The following is a 19,985-nucleotide window of genomic DNA, read 5'->3' on the forward strand; positions in this document are numbered from 1 at the left end:
CACACTGACATCATAATCAGTTGGGGAATACTGTATTGCGGCCTAAACAGTGCAGTTAATTTTAGGAGGGCCACATTGGTACACTTCAGCGGCAAAACTGAAAATTAAATGTGCTCTGCAATAGTCTACCAGGGACAGTGGATCACAGCCACAACCCTGCATTTTAGGCAGGCCCGAATAGCACACCTCCCATCAAAATTGCTTTCTTTTGGTCCCTGCTCACAGCAATTTAGGACTGGGGATACTGGATCGTGGCTACATGAGTGCAGTCCATTTTAGGCAGAAATTAAATTGAAAAAAAGTCACTAAGCCAGACAAAAATGTTCTCAGCTTGTCCTTGTTTGCAGCAATCTATGATTAGTTATAAAATCGCAGTTGCGTGAGTGAAGTTAATTTTAGGCGGAAATAGTGGCAAAAAAAGTTGCCTAGCCTAACAAAAGTGCGCTCTGCCAGTCGTGAAGTAGCTGGGGATGACAGTAGTCCTTATTGCAGCTGTTTGTGTGTCTTTTTCTTATTCATTGATAATAGCGAGCTTCGTTTCCTTGGTTATGTTTTTGCTCTTCCATTTAGCATCACTGCAAGCCCGTAGCAAACAAATACACTACAAAGATTAGAGCAGAACAGTACTGCATATAACTCACAAGCTTTCCTCTGATGCGGGTGAATTGGACCTTATCACACCATTCGATTACATAATCGACATTCTCCTGTATCTCAACGTCTGGGCGCTCCTACAACAAATCCATGCAAGGACAGCTTCGCCATTGATTTACCTAAGTCAATGTTGCATTTAAGTCTTTGGGGAATCGGCGCGTTCCCTCATGTCGGTAGAGGTTCACTCAAGGCCCCGCAGTGTCTGGAAAAGCCATTTTATGCTTCATAATTGAACAGATCACATCTTAATCCCTCCACATCCAACTTTCCCGCAGGGGTCCATTTGTCTTGACCACACGTTATCCATTAAAAGATGGCCAGCTGCGGGTCAAAACTCATGTTGCCTTGTATCGACTTGTTGTTGAGGAATGGACTTCCAGTGAGTCATCTACTTTTCGGACTGACATGTTTCCATTTATTTGAAGATTATTCTTGTGTGAAGTTACTGAAGGGTTGATTTTATTTTTTATAGAGGGGCGCGTAGATTGTCCTTTGTGAAAATGAGAAACGACAATTTGACTGCTGAATTTTTTGGGGAGAATAAACGAAAACTGTTTTGTACGACCAGTACGGTTCAAATCCTGCCTCTGGAGACCGATACGGATAAGTTATCTCACTGTACTCACTAGAGTTCGAAAGCCCATATAAATACCACAGCACTGCACACATCCTGAGCCATAAGATTGGTTATGAGCTCTTCAGTGCCTCATGCACATTATGAAGAGATACACAGGAAACACAACCAAGTCGTACATTATTTGAAAATCAAAATGTATTTTAATGCTGAACATAAATGCTCACAATCATTTTTGGGCTTGATCTCCAGCACCTCAGGTTCATCATTAAAAGGTAAAGAGGAGACACGACCAAGTTGTGCTACTACTCTACATTATAACAAGAAACATAAATGCTTAAAATATCTCTGGGCAAAAACTCAAGTACCTCGTGCATACTACGGAGAGGTAGAAACTGGGGCTACTAGTCTTGTAGAAAATGTATTGATTCTCATAAGTAACATACATGCTTAGGACCTTTCTTAGGCAATAGCTCCAGTGTCTCGCAAACATTATGGTAAGGCGAGAGAGGAAACATGACCAAGTCGTCCTACTACTTCAATACAAAATCTAAATGTATTCTAATAAGGAACATACACTCTTAAATTTTTTTGGGTGTGATCTCAAGTGGCTCACACACATTACAGAGAGATCGAGGAGACACAACCAAGTTGTGCTACTACCTCTATTGAATATAAACTATATTCTAATAAGGAAAAACATGCTTAGAATTAAACAAGGTTGAATATTACAGCCAAATAGTCCAAGTGAAATGAATTGGGCCGATAACTGTGACGTCACATTTGTTATTGGTCCAAAAACTAATGGATTGTCCATCCCTAATTATATTTATTTGAGTTCAATTGTGGCAGATTGTCATGATTGCTTAGCCAACCGTCTCAATTGATCACCTCTTTCATTTAAAGGTGTTGCTTTTCCACCCCTATTTGATGCATGACACATATTGAGTTTGGTGGGCAGAAAATCCACTGTGTAAAAACCTGTTGTGTGCGTTTTATTTTCTAAAATCAATCCACATAAAATAATGAATAAAAATCCCATTTCGGTGCAAAACACCCTAAAGCCTAAAACCCAAATCCTAAATTTGCAGTGAAAAACTCCTTTGCGGTCATGCAGAAAGTCTGTTTATCGTCTCCGCGTTTACAGCGACAGATGGAGCGTTTCTGTTGTGCTGTGAAAATGACACAAAAGCTGGCGGGAAGAAAAACCTCATAAAAGCATTTAGTAATTGGTAGCCCGCCTTCCAATTTGAGACGCTTAATCAAAGAAACTCTCACAGATTAGTCTTGAAAAGTGTCATTAACGTAATTGAGTAAGGCGCGGTGCCGTGTTGTCTAGAGTGAAACATAAAATGACGCAAAAATACGTAAAGCTCGACAATCTGGCGGTATCAAGTAAATAGTTTGTTTACATAGTACATTAACTTTTACGGCCTCTGGGGCCTTGCTTCATTTGCATATGTTATGCTATCCCCTGACAAGATTTGCTCCCAATAAAAGTTGATTTCTGGTGGCAGATGTGATAATTTACATGTACTACTGTCACGACCAGAACAGAAGTAGGACCCAGATGCGTAACGTTACTCACAAGTTTATTGAAATATAGAGGAAACGCAGCACCAGCGATCCGGTGCTCGCTGGACGCGGGAAGCAAGCTGCTCACGGGATCGAATGCGGAAGAGGATCTTCCAGAGTGGGAGATCGTAGCGTAGTTAGACGGAAAAACAGGTAGTTAGCTGGGACGGGAGACCAAAACGTGGTCGGGGTAAAAAAACGGTTCGTAGCAGGAGACAAACGGGGAAATCAGGAACGGACGAGTGGAAAACGGGTGACAAAAGGGGATCGAGGGGAGTCAGAGTCAATGCTTGCCTTGTGAAAACAGAGGTTCGCTGACGGACTGACAACAGGCGAGTGAAAGGACTGAGCTTAAGTAGGACGGGGAACCAATCAGGTAACCAGCAGCAGCTGGCGCCAAACAAGCGGGCACAGGTGAGTGCAATGAGTAATCATGACAACTACAGCAGTGGTCACCAATGTGGGGCCCGCGGGTAGCCCCCCAAGAACCCCTGACAAAGCATTTAAATTTTAACTTTTCAAAGCGGGCAATGCCAATGTGGACAAGAAAAATAAAGGATGACATGAATACTAACTCCCCGTTAAATATTGTTAAGAAAATACGTAGTTCATATGAGTTTAAGGCCATCTCCACATCATACAAAATTATATTTAATTGACACTGTAAGAAAGATAACATAACAATTTGTTAGGGTTTTCCCCCCCAACAATAACAAATGAAATCCAGCATCCGGAGACAGATAAAAATAAACAATGACGTACCAACTATCTAAGACACACTAAAGCCTAGTGTTTTTTTTTTTTTATTGTTTTTTTTTTTTAACCAGCTCTGTTAAATTTGTCTCCAAAACAGTGTTGGAGAGACTATCAATTAATCGATCAATACCATCTATATACAGATACTACTTCAATAACAATATATTGTTACCAGCACCCAAACAATGACATAGATATTTCAGAAAGTGCATAGAATTATTTATGTCTTCATAAGTGAAAAATAAGGATCGGCGCCACCAGGCTGTACTTGCCCAAGACACACCACATGATTTTGTACTCCCACAACCCTGGCAGGATAACGAGTCATGATATCACTTATAAACATTATACAAGTGCTCCAATAGTGAAGGTCACACATGCCTTGGCTCACTCATTCTTATCAAGTGGCATTATCTCAGCTTTACACAATATTAGCTATGATAATTAAAATCAATTTATGAATGCTCATGCAGATAGGGGGAACACTACACAGCCAAACTGTCCAACGCCTCATGCATATTATAAAGAGGTAGAGAAGAGACACGACCAAGTTGTGCAAGTATTTCTATAGAATATCGAAATATATTTTAATGGGGAACATAAATGCTTAGAATCTTTCCTGGGCGAAATCTCCGGTGCCTTGCACACATTACGGAAAGGTAAAGAGGAGACACGACCAAGCTGTTCCACTCATTCAATAGAAAATCACAATATGTTTTGATTGGGAACATAACTGCTTAGTATATTTCTTGTACAACATTTCCAGTCGCTCAAGCACATTATGGAGAGGTAGGGAGGAGAAACGGCAGAGTTGTACTAGTTCTTCTATGAAAATCAAAATATTTTAACAAGTAGTGCCGGCTGATTGAATTTTATTGCCAGGTGTCAAAAAATATCCTGCGTTTTTCTTTCAGTAAGCTGGCCAATAACTAACATCATATGTTGGTTTGGTATCTATCGGCCCGGGCAGCACGGCGGCGCAGTGGTTAGCGCGTGTGCGGCACAGTTCTGAGGTCGTGGGAACCTCCTGCGTGGGTTCAAATCCATCTACCGGCCTTACTGTGAGGAGTTTGTATGTTCTCCCCGTGCTTGCGTGGGTTTTCTCTGGGCACTCCGGTTTCCTCCCACATTCCAAAGACATGCATTTCAGGTGAATTGGCCGGTCCAAATTGTCCCTAGGTGTGACTGCGCGAGTGAGTTGTCTGTCCCCGTGTGCCCTGCGATTGGCTGGCAACCAGTTCAGGGTGTCCCCTGCCCACTGCCCGGAGATGGCTGGGATGGGCTCCAGCCCCCCTGCGACCCTAATGAGAACAAGCGGTACAGCTGATGAGATGAGATGAGATCTATCGGCCCAATGTTTATCATGCATCCCTTCTTATAAGTATTATTTTTCTTCTGAGAAAGAAGATTTTTCGAAACTCAGAAGTTAAGCTCCAAAAACTGGACTGAAAACGAATTCAAACCATCATTTAAGTCACGGTGGGACCAAAGGAAACATTCCAGTAGATTTATAGTTTGCTTTCCCTACGTTTTAAGTGTTCCACCAGCCTAATAAACCGACCAACATCTCCTTACCTCACACATTAGCATTTTTGTCAAGAATAAAGCCGGAGACAGGTGTTGGAGGGAAAGAGGAATTCAAAGTGGAAGCACGCTGGTCAAGCTTTGCTGGCACGATTGTCTTACTTGCGGCTATCAGCTGGAGAGATCTGCACTGCAGACACTGCAGGGTGGGCCAGAGAGATGCCTGTGAATTAGAATCATGGAACGTCAAGCAAAATGGGGTGGGAACAGATCACTGTGATGAGATATTTGGAAAAAATGGACAGCATTTGCAAGCGTGTGTGTCTTTGTTTCACTACTGCAGCACTACTGTTGACCTTGACCATAACCTTTGATAAGGTGCAGCACTTTGAGTTGATCATTGTGCCGCTAAGTGGGTAGACACTCTGTCATGGAGCTAATGGCTCTAATGTCATTAACGGTCTCTGGATCTCCCTCTCTCTTTTATACAAGTACCCTTGCTACTAAAGGTTGGGACAGCAACATTAGCCATGGTCAAATTCAAAGTATAAAATAAGTTTGACTGGTCTCTCTCAGTAATTGAGTCATTGAGGCAGTAGGTAGAGAAATAAATATAAAGTTATTCAGCTGTTAATTACAGTCAGCGTGTGAATTCATAGACACAGGACGAAAGCCCAGCACCAGCAAACAATAAAGAAGTGGTGACGGGCGGGCCATAGACTGAAGCCATGTAAGTGACATGAGTGGCTAGAGAAAGAAACAGTGGAAAACAGGTTAGATATGCCTGAATCACTGAACTAAGTGACGTTCACTTGCATGACCAGCTGTAGAAGGTGAGTGACACAAAAGGACAAAGCAGTTAAAAATTAAAATAGTGGCTAGAGGCGAGCCATAACCTCCAGCCAGTTGGCTAGAGACGAAGAGAGTGGAAAAAAAAGGCCAGATGCTAGAATCCCTGGACTCCATCTCATTTGGGGATCAGCTGTGTGTGGTGAGTGGCCAATAAGTGTTAAAAGCACCACGGGGACAAGTGGCCTTTGGTATATTGGCCATTTGGACTTTTGAAGTAGGAAAACCAAAAATCACGTCTGAGATCGTTGTGGTTATTTATTTTTTATTTTTATTTTTTACACCACTAGGGTTTACTATATAATTTCGATGGCCAAATTCAAGCACTTTTCAAGCACTTTCAAAGACCATTTTTCCAGTAATCTCAAAGAAAGAAATCCAGTGCAGATCAAAAGTTTTTTTTGTTGTTGTTGGCTTTGATGACTTAAATAAGGTTGCTATGTTGCTGCTAACACATACTTTGTGTTATTTTGTGCTTGTCCTATCTGTGATCTGCGATCTTTTTGTGTCCATGTGCTGCTATAAACTGAAATGAATTCTGCCATTCTGGTTTAACAATGCACATAACTTTAATACGTCTCACTTGTCCACAAACACCGAAAAGGCTCTATATTGGTGTTGAGGGAATAATGGAGTTCAATATGGAAGATTAAAAAGAAAGTACTGTTTAAAAAGCACAAAAATAACCCAAGTTTGGACTCATTTTAATGACATTGATTGCTCCAAAGCAGAGTGCCTTCAATCTTTCAATTTTAGAGACTGCTGATCTTTTGCTTTTTGTTTTATTTATTTTTGGTTAGATACTTTGCGATTTTTTTCAGAAGACATGTGTGTAAATTGGTTAAAATAGAATTGTAAATAATTAACATTTTTGGATGCGAACAGTAAGGACAGTGACGCCTCACTTGACAATTCGAAAATGAGGAGCCACCATCGGTGTCATTTTTACGATACTTTTTTACTTAATGCGTGGTCGATCAAGTCAAGACTGCCAGAAACTTGCAACAATTTGAAGCATTTTAAAGCACTTGACCCTAAATTTTCATGACCTTCAACCCATTCAAATTCAAGCATTTTTAAGGATTTTAAGTACCCTTACAAACCCTGAATATAATTAATATTTTTCTAAACCTATAAGTATTTTAAAAAATCATGTTTGAGGTAGTGCATGTGGTTTTGCCTATTAATAATAGTGTTTTTTTTACACCACTAGGGTTCGCTATTTAATACATACTAGAGCAATGATAACAGCTGTTGAATTGCTCGAGTATAGTTATGACAACGTAATAAATGTGAGAAACGAGTTGAAAGTGTTGCACAAGGACAACAAGTCTGTGGCGTAAACAAGACTCGACCTTCAGAGTGAGACAAAGCGCTCTGAGCTCAGAATAGAGAAACTCAATTCTCCTCGAGTCGGCTTTCGCGGGAGCCAAACGCAGCCTAGGGGATTATTGCCCACCATTGTTTCCCACCAAAAAACTACAATACAATTTCATTCAGTTGCATCACTTCAGAATCAATAGACAGACGTCCTGGTGTGCGCTAGTTCGACGCCGAGGAAGCCGTGCGGTATTAGCATGGAAGGCGAAGGGAAATGAATCTTTGAAGCGACGAGGCCGCCCAGCAAGGTCACGAGCTATTTGATGGTCGGTGAATGATGTCCCATTCACTGGGAGTCTTGAGCGAGTATCAGGTTATGACACATTTTTACATACAGTATGTCACAAAAGTAGTACAACCCTCGCATTTCTGCAGATTTCATTATAGTGTTTAATAGAAAATTACTGGAGAAACATCGCTTTGCCACAATGAAAAGAAGCCTGTCAACAAAGGCCATGGCTTACTGGAAAGATATTTTCTGGTCTGATGAAACAAAGATTAATTTCTTTGGTTTAGATGGTGTGAAGCATGTGTGGTGGCAACCAGGCGAGGAGTACAAACACATTTGTGTCGTGCCTAAAGTCAAGCATGGTGTTGGGAATGTCATGGTTTGGGGCTGGATGAGTGCAACTGGAAAAGGGGCATTGCATTTCATTAAGGGAAACACAAACTCAGGATGTACTGTTAAGTACTGGAGCAGAAAATTATTCCCACCTTCCAGAAACTGGGTCACAGGGCAATGTTTCAGCCTGACAATGACCCCAAATACACTTCTAAGATGACCACGGCTTTTCTAAAGAGGCTGAGTGTAAAGGGGTAGACTTTGTCAAGCATTTCTCCAGATCTAAATCCAATAGAACAACTTTAGGGCATTCTCAAGTAAAAGGTGGAGAAGTACAAGATCTCGAACATCCCCCAGCTCAGTCATGTTGTCATGGAGCAGAGGAAGAGCTTTACAGTGGCAATTTGTGACGCTTAAGTGAAATCTACTGCCAGGAGGATTAAGGTGGCTCTGCAAAATCATGGCGGCCACACAAAATATTGAACTTCAGGAACTTTTACTTTAGGGTGCACTCACTTTTTTCACAGCTACTAATGGCTATAAATATGAGTTTTTTGAGAGGAAAAATAGATTGACACTGCTGTATAAGCTTTACACAGACTAACTTTTGTTGTGTCAAAGTCATGTTTCTTTAGTGGTGTTCAATTAAACCGAATGATGAAATCTTTGCAGAAATGTGAGGAGTCTACTCACTTTTGTAACACACTAAGTACACAAAACGGTTCGACTTGGAAATGATTGATTTAATTTATGGTGCTTTCCTCCCTCATAAATTTAAAATCGTACCATATTTTTCAAACTATAAGGCGCACCCCAAAACCACAAACTGGCTAGAATTTATAATCAGGACAAACTTGGAAATGCGTTACCATATTTCTGCAATTATTGATCAGTAGGTCAATTGTATCTTCCTGGGATACAGATGACACATGAAAAGGCATTAGTTTTTACCTCATGATCACATTATTTTATTCACATTACCAAATATGAAAGTGATTAAAATTGGTATAAAATTTAGTTTTACTTTTTGACAGCTCAAACTATGTAATGTCAAGTCAAATCAAGTCATGTTTATTTGTGACGCCCTTAATCACAAGGAGTCTCAAAGGGCTGTACAGACCACAGATTATTGCAAACCATAGACTATTATTACACCATGCCCTGATTTAAAACCTACATGAGGGCTAGGAAAACTCAAAAACTTTAACACGAGGAAAATAAAGAAACCTTGAGAAGGGACTACACATGAGGTAATCCACTTTCCAGGATGACCAGGTTGCTATAACAAATAATACACAGAAATTGTCTTCAGGAAATATAGGTCATTCATAAGATAGAAAATAGAAGTGTGTTTTAACCATAGATTTGAACAGTTTTACTGAGGTTTCAGAGCGATTCTCAGGAGGCAGAGCATTCCACAACTAAGGGGCCCTAACAGAAAACGCTCTCGAACCTGTGTGACAAACGTTCTGTACTGATCTGGACATGCATTTATTTATATTTTTCAGGACGTCTAAATTACTTCCCACAATGCTTTTATCTTCAGTTCAGAATGACTGAATTACTTTCCACAATGCATTTCTCTTCATTCAGTTCAGAATCTTGTGCGCTCTGTACAGACATGGGAGTCTGCAATTCAATACTGAATTCCAGTGGTCCCCAACCTTTTCTGTACCACGAACCGCTTTAATGCATGACAATCATAAAATCAATAATTTGGTACCGCGACTGAAAATAGTGTGATGATGAGATACAACTTAATTCCATTTCGTGTGTCATCTGTATTCCTAGTGGTCTAGAGAATTGAGTCCGACGTGCTTCTCACCGCAACCCGGGTTTGATTACTGTTGACTCCAATGTTATGCAATTGTGATCAGTGATATATTCCTATTCATCAATCAATGCACAAATACAGTCAGGGCTCCCGAGGATCCTTAAAGTCTTAAAAGGCATTGAATTCATTATTCTAAAAATAAGGCCTTCCTTGGCGTTAAATGTCTCAAATCCCATTATGGAGTCTTAAAATTGTGACCATTTTACTAAGATTGATATTTGTTTGAATTAAAAAGATTTAGTAAAAAAGTAATTTATCATGATAATAAATGTTTCATGAGTGTAGCAGAAAAGTTCTTTGGAATGAGTTGTTTGACTGGAGATCCATAATGTACTGTAAACATACTTTTTGTCCCGATGACTAAAAATGTGATATTCAGGTGGAAAAGTTTTCAACCGGACCAAAATGTAATGTAAAATTAAACAACAAAAGAAAACAACATTTGTTTAAAATTGCATCTAATTCATGTGTTGTTTTTGTTTTGTTGGTTTCAATTGTTTTTTCTTTAATAGACTTGGTCTTGAATTTTAACTTAAAATGCATTAAAAGTTCTAAAACGTCTTAAGCTGTAGGAACCCTGACAGTACTTTTCTAAATTTTTGTGTGCAACTTTAGGCCTTACTTGTCATGATTACCGATGTGAATCACCTGTGCCCGTACATTTGGCGCCAACCGCTGCAGGTTCTGATTGGCTCCCTGTCCCTATTTAAACCCTGTCCTGTCACTCTCCAGTTGTCAGTCCGTCTGCGAACCTCTGTTTGTACAGGGCAAGCCTTTTTTTTTACCTTGACGCCCGCCTGTCCCGTTTGTCTCCGGCTACGACCTGTTTTTGATCCCGACCACGTCTGCTCTCCCGTCCCGGCTTACGACACATTTTTGATCCCGACTACGTCTACTCTCCTGTCCTGGTATACGACTCCTTTCCGACCCCGACCACGTTTTTGCTCTCCCTGCTACCAACCTGTTTTTCCATCCCAGACACCGCCATCGCTCGCTACGGAAGATCCACTTCGGTACTCTGATCACAATCCGAGTGCGAGAGCGACTTGCTTCCCGCGTCCAGCAAACACCGGATCGTGGGCCCAGCCCTTCCTCTTTCTTTCAATTAAACTTGTGGTAAACGTTACGCCATTGGGTCCTGATTCTGTTCTGGTCTTGACATTACTTTTCTTTTATTTCCATTCGGCTTATAGTCCGGAGCGCCTAATATATGAAACAATATCACAAAAGATTATTTTTGCGGGGTACGCCTTAAAATCCAGTGCATTTTATAGTGTGGAAAATATGGTATGTTTAATCTTTATACTGCTCTAATTCTTGTGAAGTATTCGAGAGGCTTTTTTTGAGTTAAATTTGTTTTCCAGCCAGCACACGATTACCTCTGGGAGACCCACTTGGGGAAGCCTTTATTTTTAACTTTCAGCAAAGAAGATTTTGTGCTTTATTATTTATTATCTACAAAGTCGGGTTGTTTTTCGGGGCTTTATTTTTCTGAAACAGGATTTAACCGTTGCGGATGGGGTTGGTAGATTTGGTATTCAGATAGGCGACTGAACTGCTGTTCTGGTGAGACTGGTCCATCCTTATGCATCTTTTGTATTACTTTAAAGCCCCAGTGAGTATAATATAGTGACGCCTGGTGGTCAAAAAAATACTTCAATTATTGAGGGGGAAAAAAAATACCTCGGCTAAAACTGACATATCTGGCCAACATCTTACTACTACGAAAAGTCGCTAGTGCCAGTGTTTTTTCTTAAGCCCTCCATGTGACTGTTTACAAGTCCCTCAAGTTTAAAATCCTTTTTTTTTTCATGTTTTCCTTCTCTAGCCACTCATGATAGCTACTGGAGGCTATGAATATAGTATATTCAAGTCTTGTAGATTTAGAAAATTGTAGCTACTTGGTATATTAAACACCTTGATAAGCTGACTTTATTGGCTCTCATCGTATCACTTCGGAAGACTGAATAACCATTTTTCCAAGGTAGCTTTTTTTCGTTTAACAGCCACTTACCTTCCACACCCGAGCCCTGTATGTCATGGTTGTCGAATCCTGTAACATGTTTGACTTTTTTCCTTCTCTAGCCACTTATGTTAGCCACTTGGAAATTGCTCACAAGTATTGTGACTGTTGGTTGCTCTGTGGTAATAAAGCTTGCTTCACCCTTCAGTATGACTGACCTTCCACAGCTGCCCCTGCAAGTGCACAATGACTTCCGCATTGTCATATCTTCATTCAGACAATTCAACAGCTAGCCAATAAAGCTGACAAGTTACACCAGCTCTGACCAACTTAAAACTATTTGCTCTTTTCAGCTGTATCCAACTTGATTGGACTTTTGTTGTGTGTTTGGCTTTATCAAGTTTTGCACTCACCGGCATTTGGGTCCACCACCCTCCGCAAGCGTCTGACATGTATGTTTTAAAAATGATTTGGTTTTCTATAAACTATTCCTTTCTCTAATGAGCGATGTTATCTCACTGTACAAATCATTACATCCAATGAATTACAATCATTTGGGTTTGAATGTCAAATTTAATTTGTAAATAAACTAGTTATGCTAATAAAAAGCCAGGATTTGTGGTAGGATAACCCATTTTGATATCTTACCAAAGTAACCTCGTTTACAAGAAAACATAACCATTAAAAATCGGAAAACAATGTTATGTGCAATGTCATTTGGGGAGACTGCATTCTTGCTTTGAATCATTTTTGTAACTTAACTACCTCATTAACCAAATAAATGTCCTTCCATATAAACACGAATCACCTTGTAAACATCACAATTACTTTACATGGGATTTCCAGTGAAGTTAGCATAAATGTGATCATAAAAATGAATAATACAATTTTCCACCACAATAATGCACAGTAGGACTGTATATCAAAGTTGCCTTCTACTGCCCTCTGTTTGGCTCTAGCTTGTCATACTAAATCAATTCCGTTTTAACTCAGACGTCTGATTATCAGGAAGAATTAAAGTCTGACAGGGGTATTTAAAGACTGGTAGGACATGTTGAGCTGTAGCTGATACCGATACCGCATGTAATTTCCATTACTGTATTTGTCATGATTATCGATTTCGGATCGCCTGTGCCCGCTCATTGGTCGCCAGCCGCTGCGGACTATCTGATTGGCTCCTTGTCCCTTTTTAAGCCCAGTCCTGTCACTCTCCGTTTGTCGGTCCGACTGCGAACCTCTGTTGTTACAAAGCAAGCCTCTTTGACCCTGACTCCCGCCTGTCCGGTTTTTCCACCTGTCCGTTCCTGATCTCCCCGTTTGTCTCTGGCTATGACCCGTTTTTGATCCCGACCACGTCTGCTCTCCTGTCCCGGCTATCGACCTGTTTTTCCATCCCTGACACCGCCATCTCTCGCTACGGAAGATCCACTTCCATATTCGGCTCACAATCAGATTGCGAGAGCGACTTGCTTCCCGCGTCAAGCGAGCACCAGAGAGTGGAATAGCGGATGGATGAAAGGGGGAGAGGCGTCACTTAGCTATTTAATGACATTTCCTTAGTGAGGGTAATAATGCAGGCAAATACTTTTTTTTTATCTCAAGCTTCATTTTCTTTTTTTAAAGGCTCAATGAGTAGTTCTCAAAGCATCTTTGCTCCTTTTTAGTGTGTGCAGACTTGCACTCTTCAGGTATATATCTTTATAAACCTTCGGCTAATACCAGTTATTTTCGACTCAAAGCAGACTCAAGTAGTCAGGAAACAAGAAAAGGTGAAAGATATATGTAGCTGTGTGATACTCCAAGGCTCCATCCTGGGGTGCTAAGGTGGTGGTTCTGCCAGGCAAAAGGTCTTTTTTTCCATGGTTATCATGATTCTGCTTCTCCTTTAGCATCGCCGCCTGTCTTGAGACCCATAATTAAACAAATTAAAGCTTGTTACACAAGTTTCTAAATTAAACAGAGAAATAGAAATGGAGCATTGTAGAACCAATAGTTATTCTGCGTCATCATGACGGCGAGACACAAACCAATAGCAGACTGGTATCTTTTGTCGTCGACCAATAGCAGAAAGGCCTCTAAGAGACGTATAAAGCACTTGACTGGCACAGTCATACGCACCAACACCAAAAAATTTGAAATATGTAAATCTTCGACCAGGTAGAAAAAAATTCTTGACGGTGATGTAAGTTGAGGGGTTAAAACACATCTTATTCCACAGTGCAACATGAAAATATCGTAAGCTAGCGATGCAGTCTATTGTATTTGTGTCAGTTGCCTACTGTAACAATTTGTGTATAATGCGGACTCTTGCACAGCACTCATCACTCATTTTTTAATTGAAAATCGGTATAAAAATGAGTTTCACTTGTTCTCAGCTCAGCCTTTTTGCAATTGATTAAAGTGGGAATCGAATGCGGTTCGCGGTGTGTAATGTGCCGAATCCTAACCACTGGACCAGCAGTAAATTACACATAGATAGGCAGATTTGATTTCATCATCAAACTATGTTTACTCATGGTACCAGAGACCAATGGCATTGTGGGAAAAAAAAGTGTGATAATAAGATAGAGTCTAATGCCTTTTTGTACGTCATCAGAATGACAAGTGGTCCAATGGTTAGGGTGCTCTCATTTGCATCCTGTTGCATTTAATGTTTAACACAAATAAATCAGGTATCGGATTTAAAACGCTGTATCAGCGTACATTAGGAGTTTAAGTGTTAACCGGATTACCCGTGTACAAAACTTTCAGGGGACGAGCGTCCGAGGGAGCACGCCGCCCACAGCGGCCCGGATGCGCAGCCGGTAGCGAGCGCGGCGGGTCCGGAATCGGCGACCCCCAGACGGAAGCTTCGCTGCTGCATCCGGATAACGGCGTTGCAGGTTCGCAAGAGCCTGTGGGGGGTGGCCATGCTCGTGTGCGTCTGCTCATCCTGGGCAGGCGCAACCCAGCTGGCCAAACTCACCTTCAAGCACTTTGACGCCCCCTTCACCCTCACCTGGTTCGCCACCACCTGGAACTGCCTCTTCTTTCCGCTCTACTACGTCGGACACCTCTGCAAGAGTCCGGAGAGGCAAACGGCCAGACAGAGATTAAGGTGGCAACGCACTACACCAGGGATGTCATACTCATTTTAGCTGGGGGCCACAAATGCTATAAAAAAAATCTCACGGGGGCCGGACTATTAAGTTTAAGAGAAAGAGAGGGAGAAAATGACAGAGAAAGAGAGTGAGGGAAAGAGAGAGTGATAAAGAGATAGGGAGAACAAGGGAAAGAGTAACAGTGAGAGAAAAAGAGAGAGCAGAATAGAGACATGAATGGAGAAGGGGGAAATAAATATAGAGGGAAAAAGAAAGTGAAAAAAGAGAAAGATAAAAAGAAGAGAAGTGAAATGACAGAAAGAAAAAGAGTCAGCAGGAGAAAAAGAGAAAGTGAGGTGAGGGAGAGAGAGAGAGGTTGAAAAAGGGAAAGAAAGAGAAAAATAGAAAGAAAGAATTCAAGTGTAAATTAGAGATGAAATAGAAAGAGAGCAAGACAGAGAAAAAGAAAGAGTTAGAGAGTGAGAGAGAAATAGAGAAAAGAGAAAGAGAGAGTAACATGAGAAAGAAAAAGAGGGAGAAATAAATAAAAAATAACTGAGTCAGAAAGAAATGGAGAGATACTACCACAATTGTTTTGCAAGTGTTAACTAAGTGTTAAACATTTAAAACAACAGCTCATTTTCCTCTTGCGCTTCTTTCAATGTTGTCTTGCAAGCCGGATTCAAACCATTGGCGGGCCTGATCTGGCCCGCGGTCCGCCTGTTTGACACATGTGCACACTACACTATATGGAAAGAGAGGAAAAAAACCACTACACGTTGAAAATTATTTTACCTATAAAGATCAAGAGATTTTTTTTGATACTGTCATTACTATGTTATTATCATGTTACTATTTTGTAAACACCTTATTGTAATGATTAGAAGTATGGTTAGGTTAGGCCCAGAAACCCACTAAAATAGGGGTGGCCAACCCAGTCCTCGAGAGCCGCATGTGCTGCATGTTTTCGAGCTTTCTCTTCTCCAACTCAGGTGATGCCGAAGTTTAGCTTGTTAGCTTGATAATGATCCAGGATCAGGTGATTGGAATCGCCCGTATTAAAATGGAGAAACTCCAAAAACATACAGGACCCATGGGCTCTCGAGGACGGGGTTGCCCACCCCTGCACTAAAACTTCATTCTAGATAGAAATCAAATTTCCAAGAAAATCAGAATGACGGGGTAGTTTTGCACCGAGAAAAAAAATCTGATTCTAAAATATATTTTTTAAAAACAAATTAAAGAAATATAACACAGGAAATGCAAAACGTTTTTTTTTTTCACTTAGAATAATTTGAAGTCACGGACACCACCCTTATCTGCAATTTTATTCCACCTTTTGACGCCATCTTGTTAAAATCATCATTGCAGTCGATGTCAAACTGCTTGTATGGTACGTGCATGTACGTGTCTTTCTTGGATGCGCTCGAATAAACTTATCATTATTTATTTTTGGGGGGTTAGGGTTGGCATTTGGACTGTATTTGAAACGGTCCTTTTCTTACTATTTCAACCCATAGAATCCTTCTTGGGCCTTGTCAACACAAACTTAATAGAGAATGATTTAATTTTAAACTTTTTATGGACACCTCAAAATACACACCCAACCTTCAATAACTTTACCCTATGTTCCTTTGTGATAAAATTGCAAATTTGGAAAGTTTCGTAATTATATTTTATAGATACGTACTCAAATTATGAATACAGGAGGAAAAAAAAATCTTGATAACGAGCAACCGATAGATTTGACTTTAAAATAATTAGCAATAATTCAAGAAGTCATCATTCTGGTTCACAAAGGTAGGTACTAATGTCTGAAATGCTAAATGCTGAGAATAGTTGTTGCGTCACCAAAGCTAGTCGCTAATGCTAGCAACCGAATTGGCTACATGGAAAGTCTACAAAGCTCGTGGCTAATGCTAGTAGCAGATTCAGCACAAATACTCGCTGAAGTGACTAACAAGTTAATAAAGCATCATTCTGGTTTGAGAATCCAGGTGCTAATACCAGCGATGCTAATGCTGGCAGTTAAATCAGTGTGAATGAGTTTCATCTAAGTCTGCCGCAAAAAAAATAAAAGTTTGGCATTCGGTGTACAGGGTTCGTACGGGTGCTTACAATCTGGAAAAAAGCTTGAAATTTAATGTTGCTTTCAAGATCAGGAAAATGCCCGAATTTTGGGTGAAGTGCTTGAGAATGCTTGAAATTATTGCCATAATTCTCAGCAGTCTGCATTAAACAAAGATAAATAAAATAAAGTCGTCTTGAAAATGAAGCTGACAGGGAGGCCGTACTTTCAGTGCTTTGTATGGCGTTGTCATGTGAAGCGTCATCGCCCCAAAGGGTGCGTTAGGAAAGTTGCATCAAAACAGGTTCATCTCACCGAAAAATACAAACCATAGTTAAAACGTGGAACAAATCCGCGCACAGCATGTTGCTAAGTGTCCACAAGAGAGATACAAATCTCCACAATGGGAGAATCAGTTCTTTCCAGTCATATGGAAGGTAACTCTCTGAGATGACTGGCTTAACTACGATTTTTTTAGTGGTTTGCAACATGCAACACCTAAAAAGGGCACTGTGAAATGTCTATTAGGGCAAGTACATAGGTAGTATTCCACAGAGGTAAATTGGAATTGGAAGAACTTCATGCAACTGTAAACAAAAGCCACACATTACTGCCATTTTTAGAACTACAGTATATGAGATTTGTCTCAAAAATATTTACACACTTATTGTTTGGATCTACTATTATATTATATTTTCTAGGGTGCAGCACGGCAGCGCAGTGGTTAGCACGTGTGCAGCACAGTTCTAAGATCATGAGATCGAACCTCCCTGTGTGAAGTTTGCATGTTCTTGCCGTGCTTGCATGGGTTTCCTCCGGGCACTCCGTTTATCTCCCACATTCCAAAAACATGCATGTCAGGTTAATAGGCCAAATTGTCCCTAGGTGTGAATGAGCGAGTGAGTCGTCTGTCTCTGTGTGGCCTGTGATTGGCTGGCAACCAGTTCAGGGTGTCCCCAGCCCACTGCCCGAAGATAGCTGTGATGGGCTCCAGCACCCGTGTGACCCTACTGAGGATGGTACTGGGGGAAAAAAAATCGGAAAATTGACCTTGAAAGTGCTTAAAAGGGGCTTGAATTTGGCCATGAGAAATGTGTACAAACCTTGAGTGTAGCCATGCGGCGCTAGCTTGTGTATACAACAGCATACATTATGTAATGGTTTCATAGATTGTTGGTTATTAAAATTTAAATAATTCATATTGCCCAGGTGTCATTTGACCTTGAAAGTCTTTTATCATCAAGCATTTGCTCTTATTCCCCTGAGGTTGTTTTGCAATCATTGAAAGTTTTATCATTTTTACAGACTCACTAATGTGATGCTCGTGGGCACCAGGTAGCTCACCAAGAACACCTTAGAGGCTTGCAGAACTGGTTCAGAAAATGCCTCACTTTTGTCTTAGAGTAATTTTCTAAGGAACTTGATTTCTAACCTATCTTAGTTTGTTTGAACCCTTCTAATAATTACAACATGGCAATAACATAAAAGTAACACAGTAATAACAGGATAACTTATTGTAGAAATGTATAAACAAACCGGTAGCCCTTGGAGCTTATCAGTTACAAAACGTAGCTCTCAAAAAGGTAGGTGACCCCTGTTTAACAGCATGCATTGTTATTTTTTCCCAAAGGAGCCAAGAAATGAAAGTTAGCTGTGTGTGTTACAAGGAAAATGAGCCTTTCAAATGTAAGGGTTATAAGACATTAAGTTGCAAGGCTGCAGTCGTTGAAATACTTGGGATTAACTGTCCAGTGCTGAAAGTGTGAAAGACGGGTGGAGGAAAAAAACAAAGGCAGAATGGAAGATGGTGTCAGGAGTTATCCGTTTCAGACACATGAAATTAACTTTTTTTTTTTTTAGACCGGGAATGTCGTACGGGTAAGAACTGTAGCAGTCACTCAAAGACAGGAAGGCAAAGCTGAAGGTGGCAAACCAGGGAGTGATGCGGACAGACAAGATGTAGTATGAGCTCATCGGACACTCGAAGGTTCACTCCAGGGACAAATGTTGAGATTGATATGCTTTGCTCATGTGCAGGTAAAAGCCATGAGGGACAACAGATGGGAGGGAAGAAAATTTATGGATGCGCTGAGGGTGTAGAGGCTCCGTATGACAGCACGGGATGGAAAAGAGTGATTTGTGGTGGCAGGCTCTGAACAGAGTTAAGGAAAGTAAAGAAAGACTGTAGGATTTGCAGTGAATGATGAAAAATCATAGAGGTAGTTTTGTGCTTGAAATAGTTGGTACGACGTGTTGGTTTATTCTGTTCTACTTCCTAGTTTTATAGATCAAAAAATAAAAGTAATTGTTTTTTTTTTTTTTACCCAAAACCAACAATTGACTTATACATTAAAAGTAACTCAATCACAGTAAATGGGCAAATGAAAAAAAATATGAGTTTGTACTTTAATACAAAAAACGACCACTAAAAATATAGTCGTAATTCTGTTTAAAAGCCAACCCCCCACCACAAAGTAGTTGTGAACGAAATAACAAAATAATTGGACCGAAGTTGTTTTTCAATAACCCACCCTACCCATTTTTTTCAAACTATCTATCTACCTTAGTGAGGTAGATTTTTTTCAAACTATCTCAAGTAAATAGGCAATGCAAGAAATAGGTAATATTATTGAATAACTACACACTTTTGTATCAAAGATTTGACACTCACACACAAAAGAAAACAACAAATCACTTCATATTGTCGAAAAAAACCTCAAGGATAATTTGATCGTAAGAACAAAATGTTTTATCGAAACAAAATACCAAAGAACTTCATAAGTAATGCTAATTTGAAGTAAAACACAAAATAATTGGAGGATGTTTTCTTCAATAAGTCAAAAAATGGTAGCATTTTTGTGTAGGTCAACCCAAAACATTTTTTTTTAAACCACGTAAGCTTTTTTGTTTGACGCTGTTCAGAAATAATGTCAAATAATTTGAAGTAACCCACAAAAATGGTTGCTTGGAAAATCCATCTATCCATTATCAGCAGCGCTTAACCTCAGTAGGGTCGCGGGGTGCTGGAGCCCATCCCAGCTATTTTCAGGCAGTGGGCAGGGGACACCCTGAACTGGTTGCCAGCCAGTCGCAGGGCACACAGAGACAGACAACGTACTTGCTCATTCACACCTAGGGACTATTTGGACCAGCCAATTCACCTAAC

At 40.4% G+C, this 19,985-nt stretch overlaps 1 protein-coding gene across 3 annotated transcripts in view; it reads left to right on the top strand.

The window, feature by feature from the left end:
* slc35f3b (solute carrier family 35 member F3b) overlaps window positions 1-19,985 on the top strand; it is a 65,059-nt gene that overhangs the window by 30,479 nt on the left and 14,595 nt on the right. For all 3 annotated transcript variants that reach the window (XM_088351478.1, XM_088351479.1, XM_088351480.1), the window contains one exon: window positions 14,423-14,768. In XM_088351478.1, the coding sequence (XP_088207604.1) occupies window positions 14,423-14,768 (346 nt within the window). The remainder of the gene's footprint in view (window positions 1-14,422; window positions 14,769-19,985) is intronic.

The sequence above is a fragment of the Urocampus carinirostris genome, chromosome 13, assembly GCF_059441175.1.
Source record: "Urocampus carinirostris isolate Australia breed hairy pipefish chromosome 13, RoL_Ucar_1.0, whole genome shotgun sequence".
NCBI classification, from domain to species: Eukaryota; Metazoa; Chordata; class Actinopteri; order Syngnathiformes; family Syngnathidae; genus Urocampus; species Urocampus carinirostris.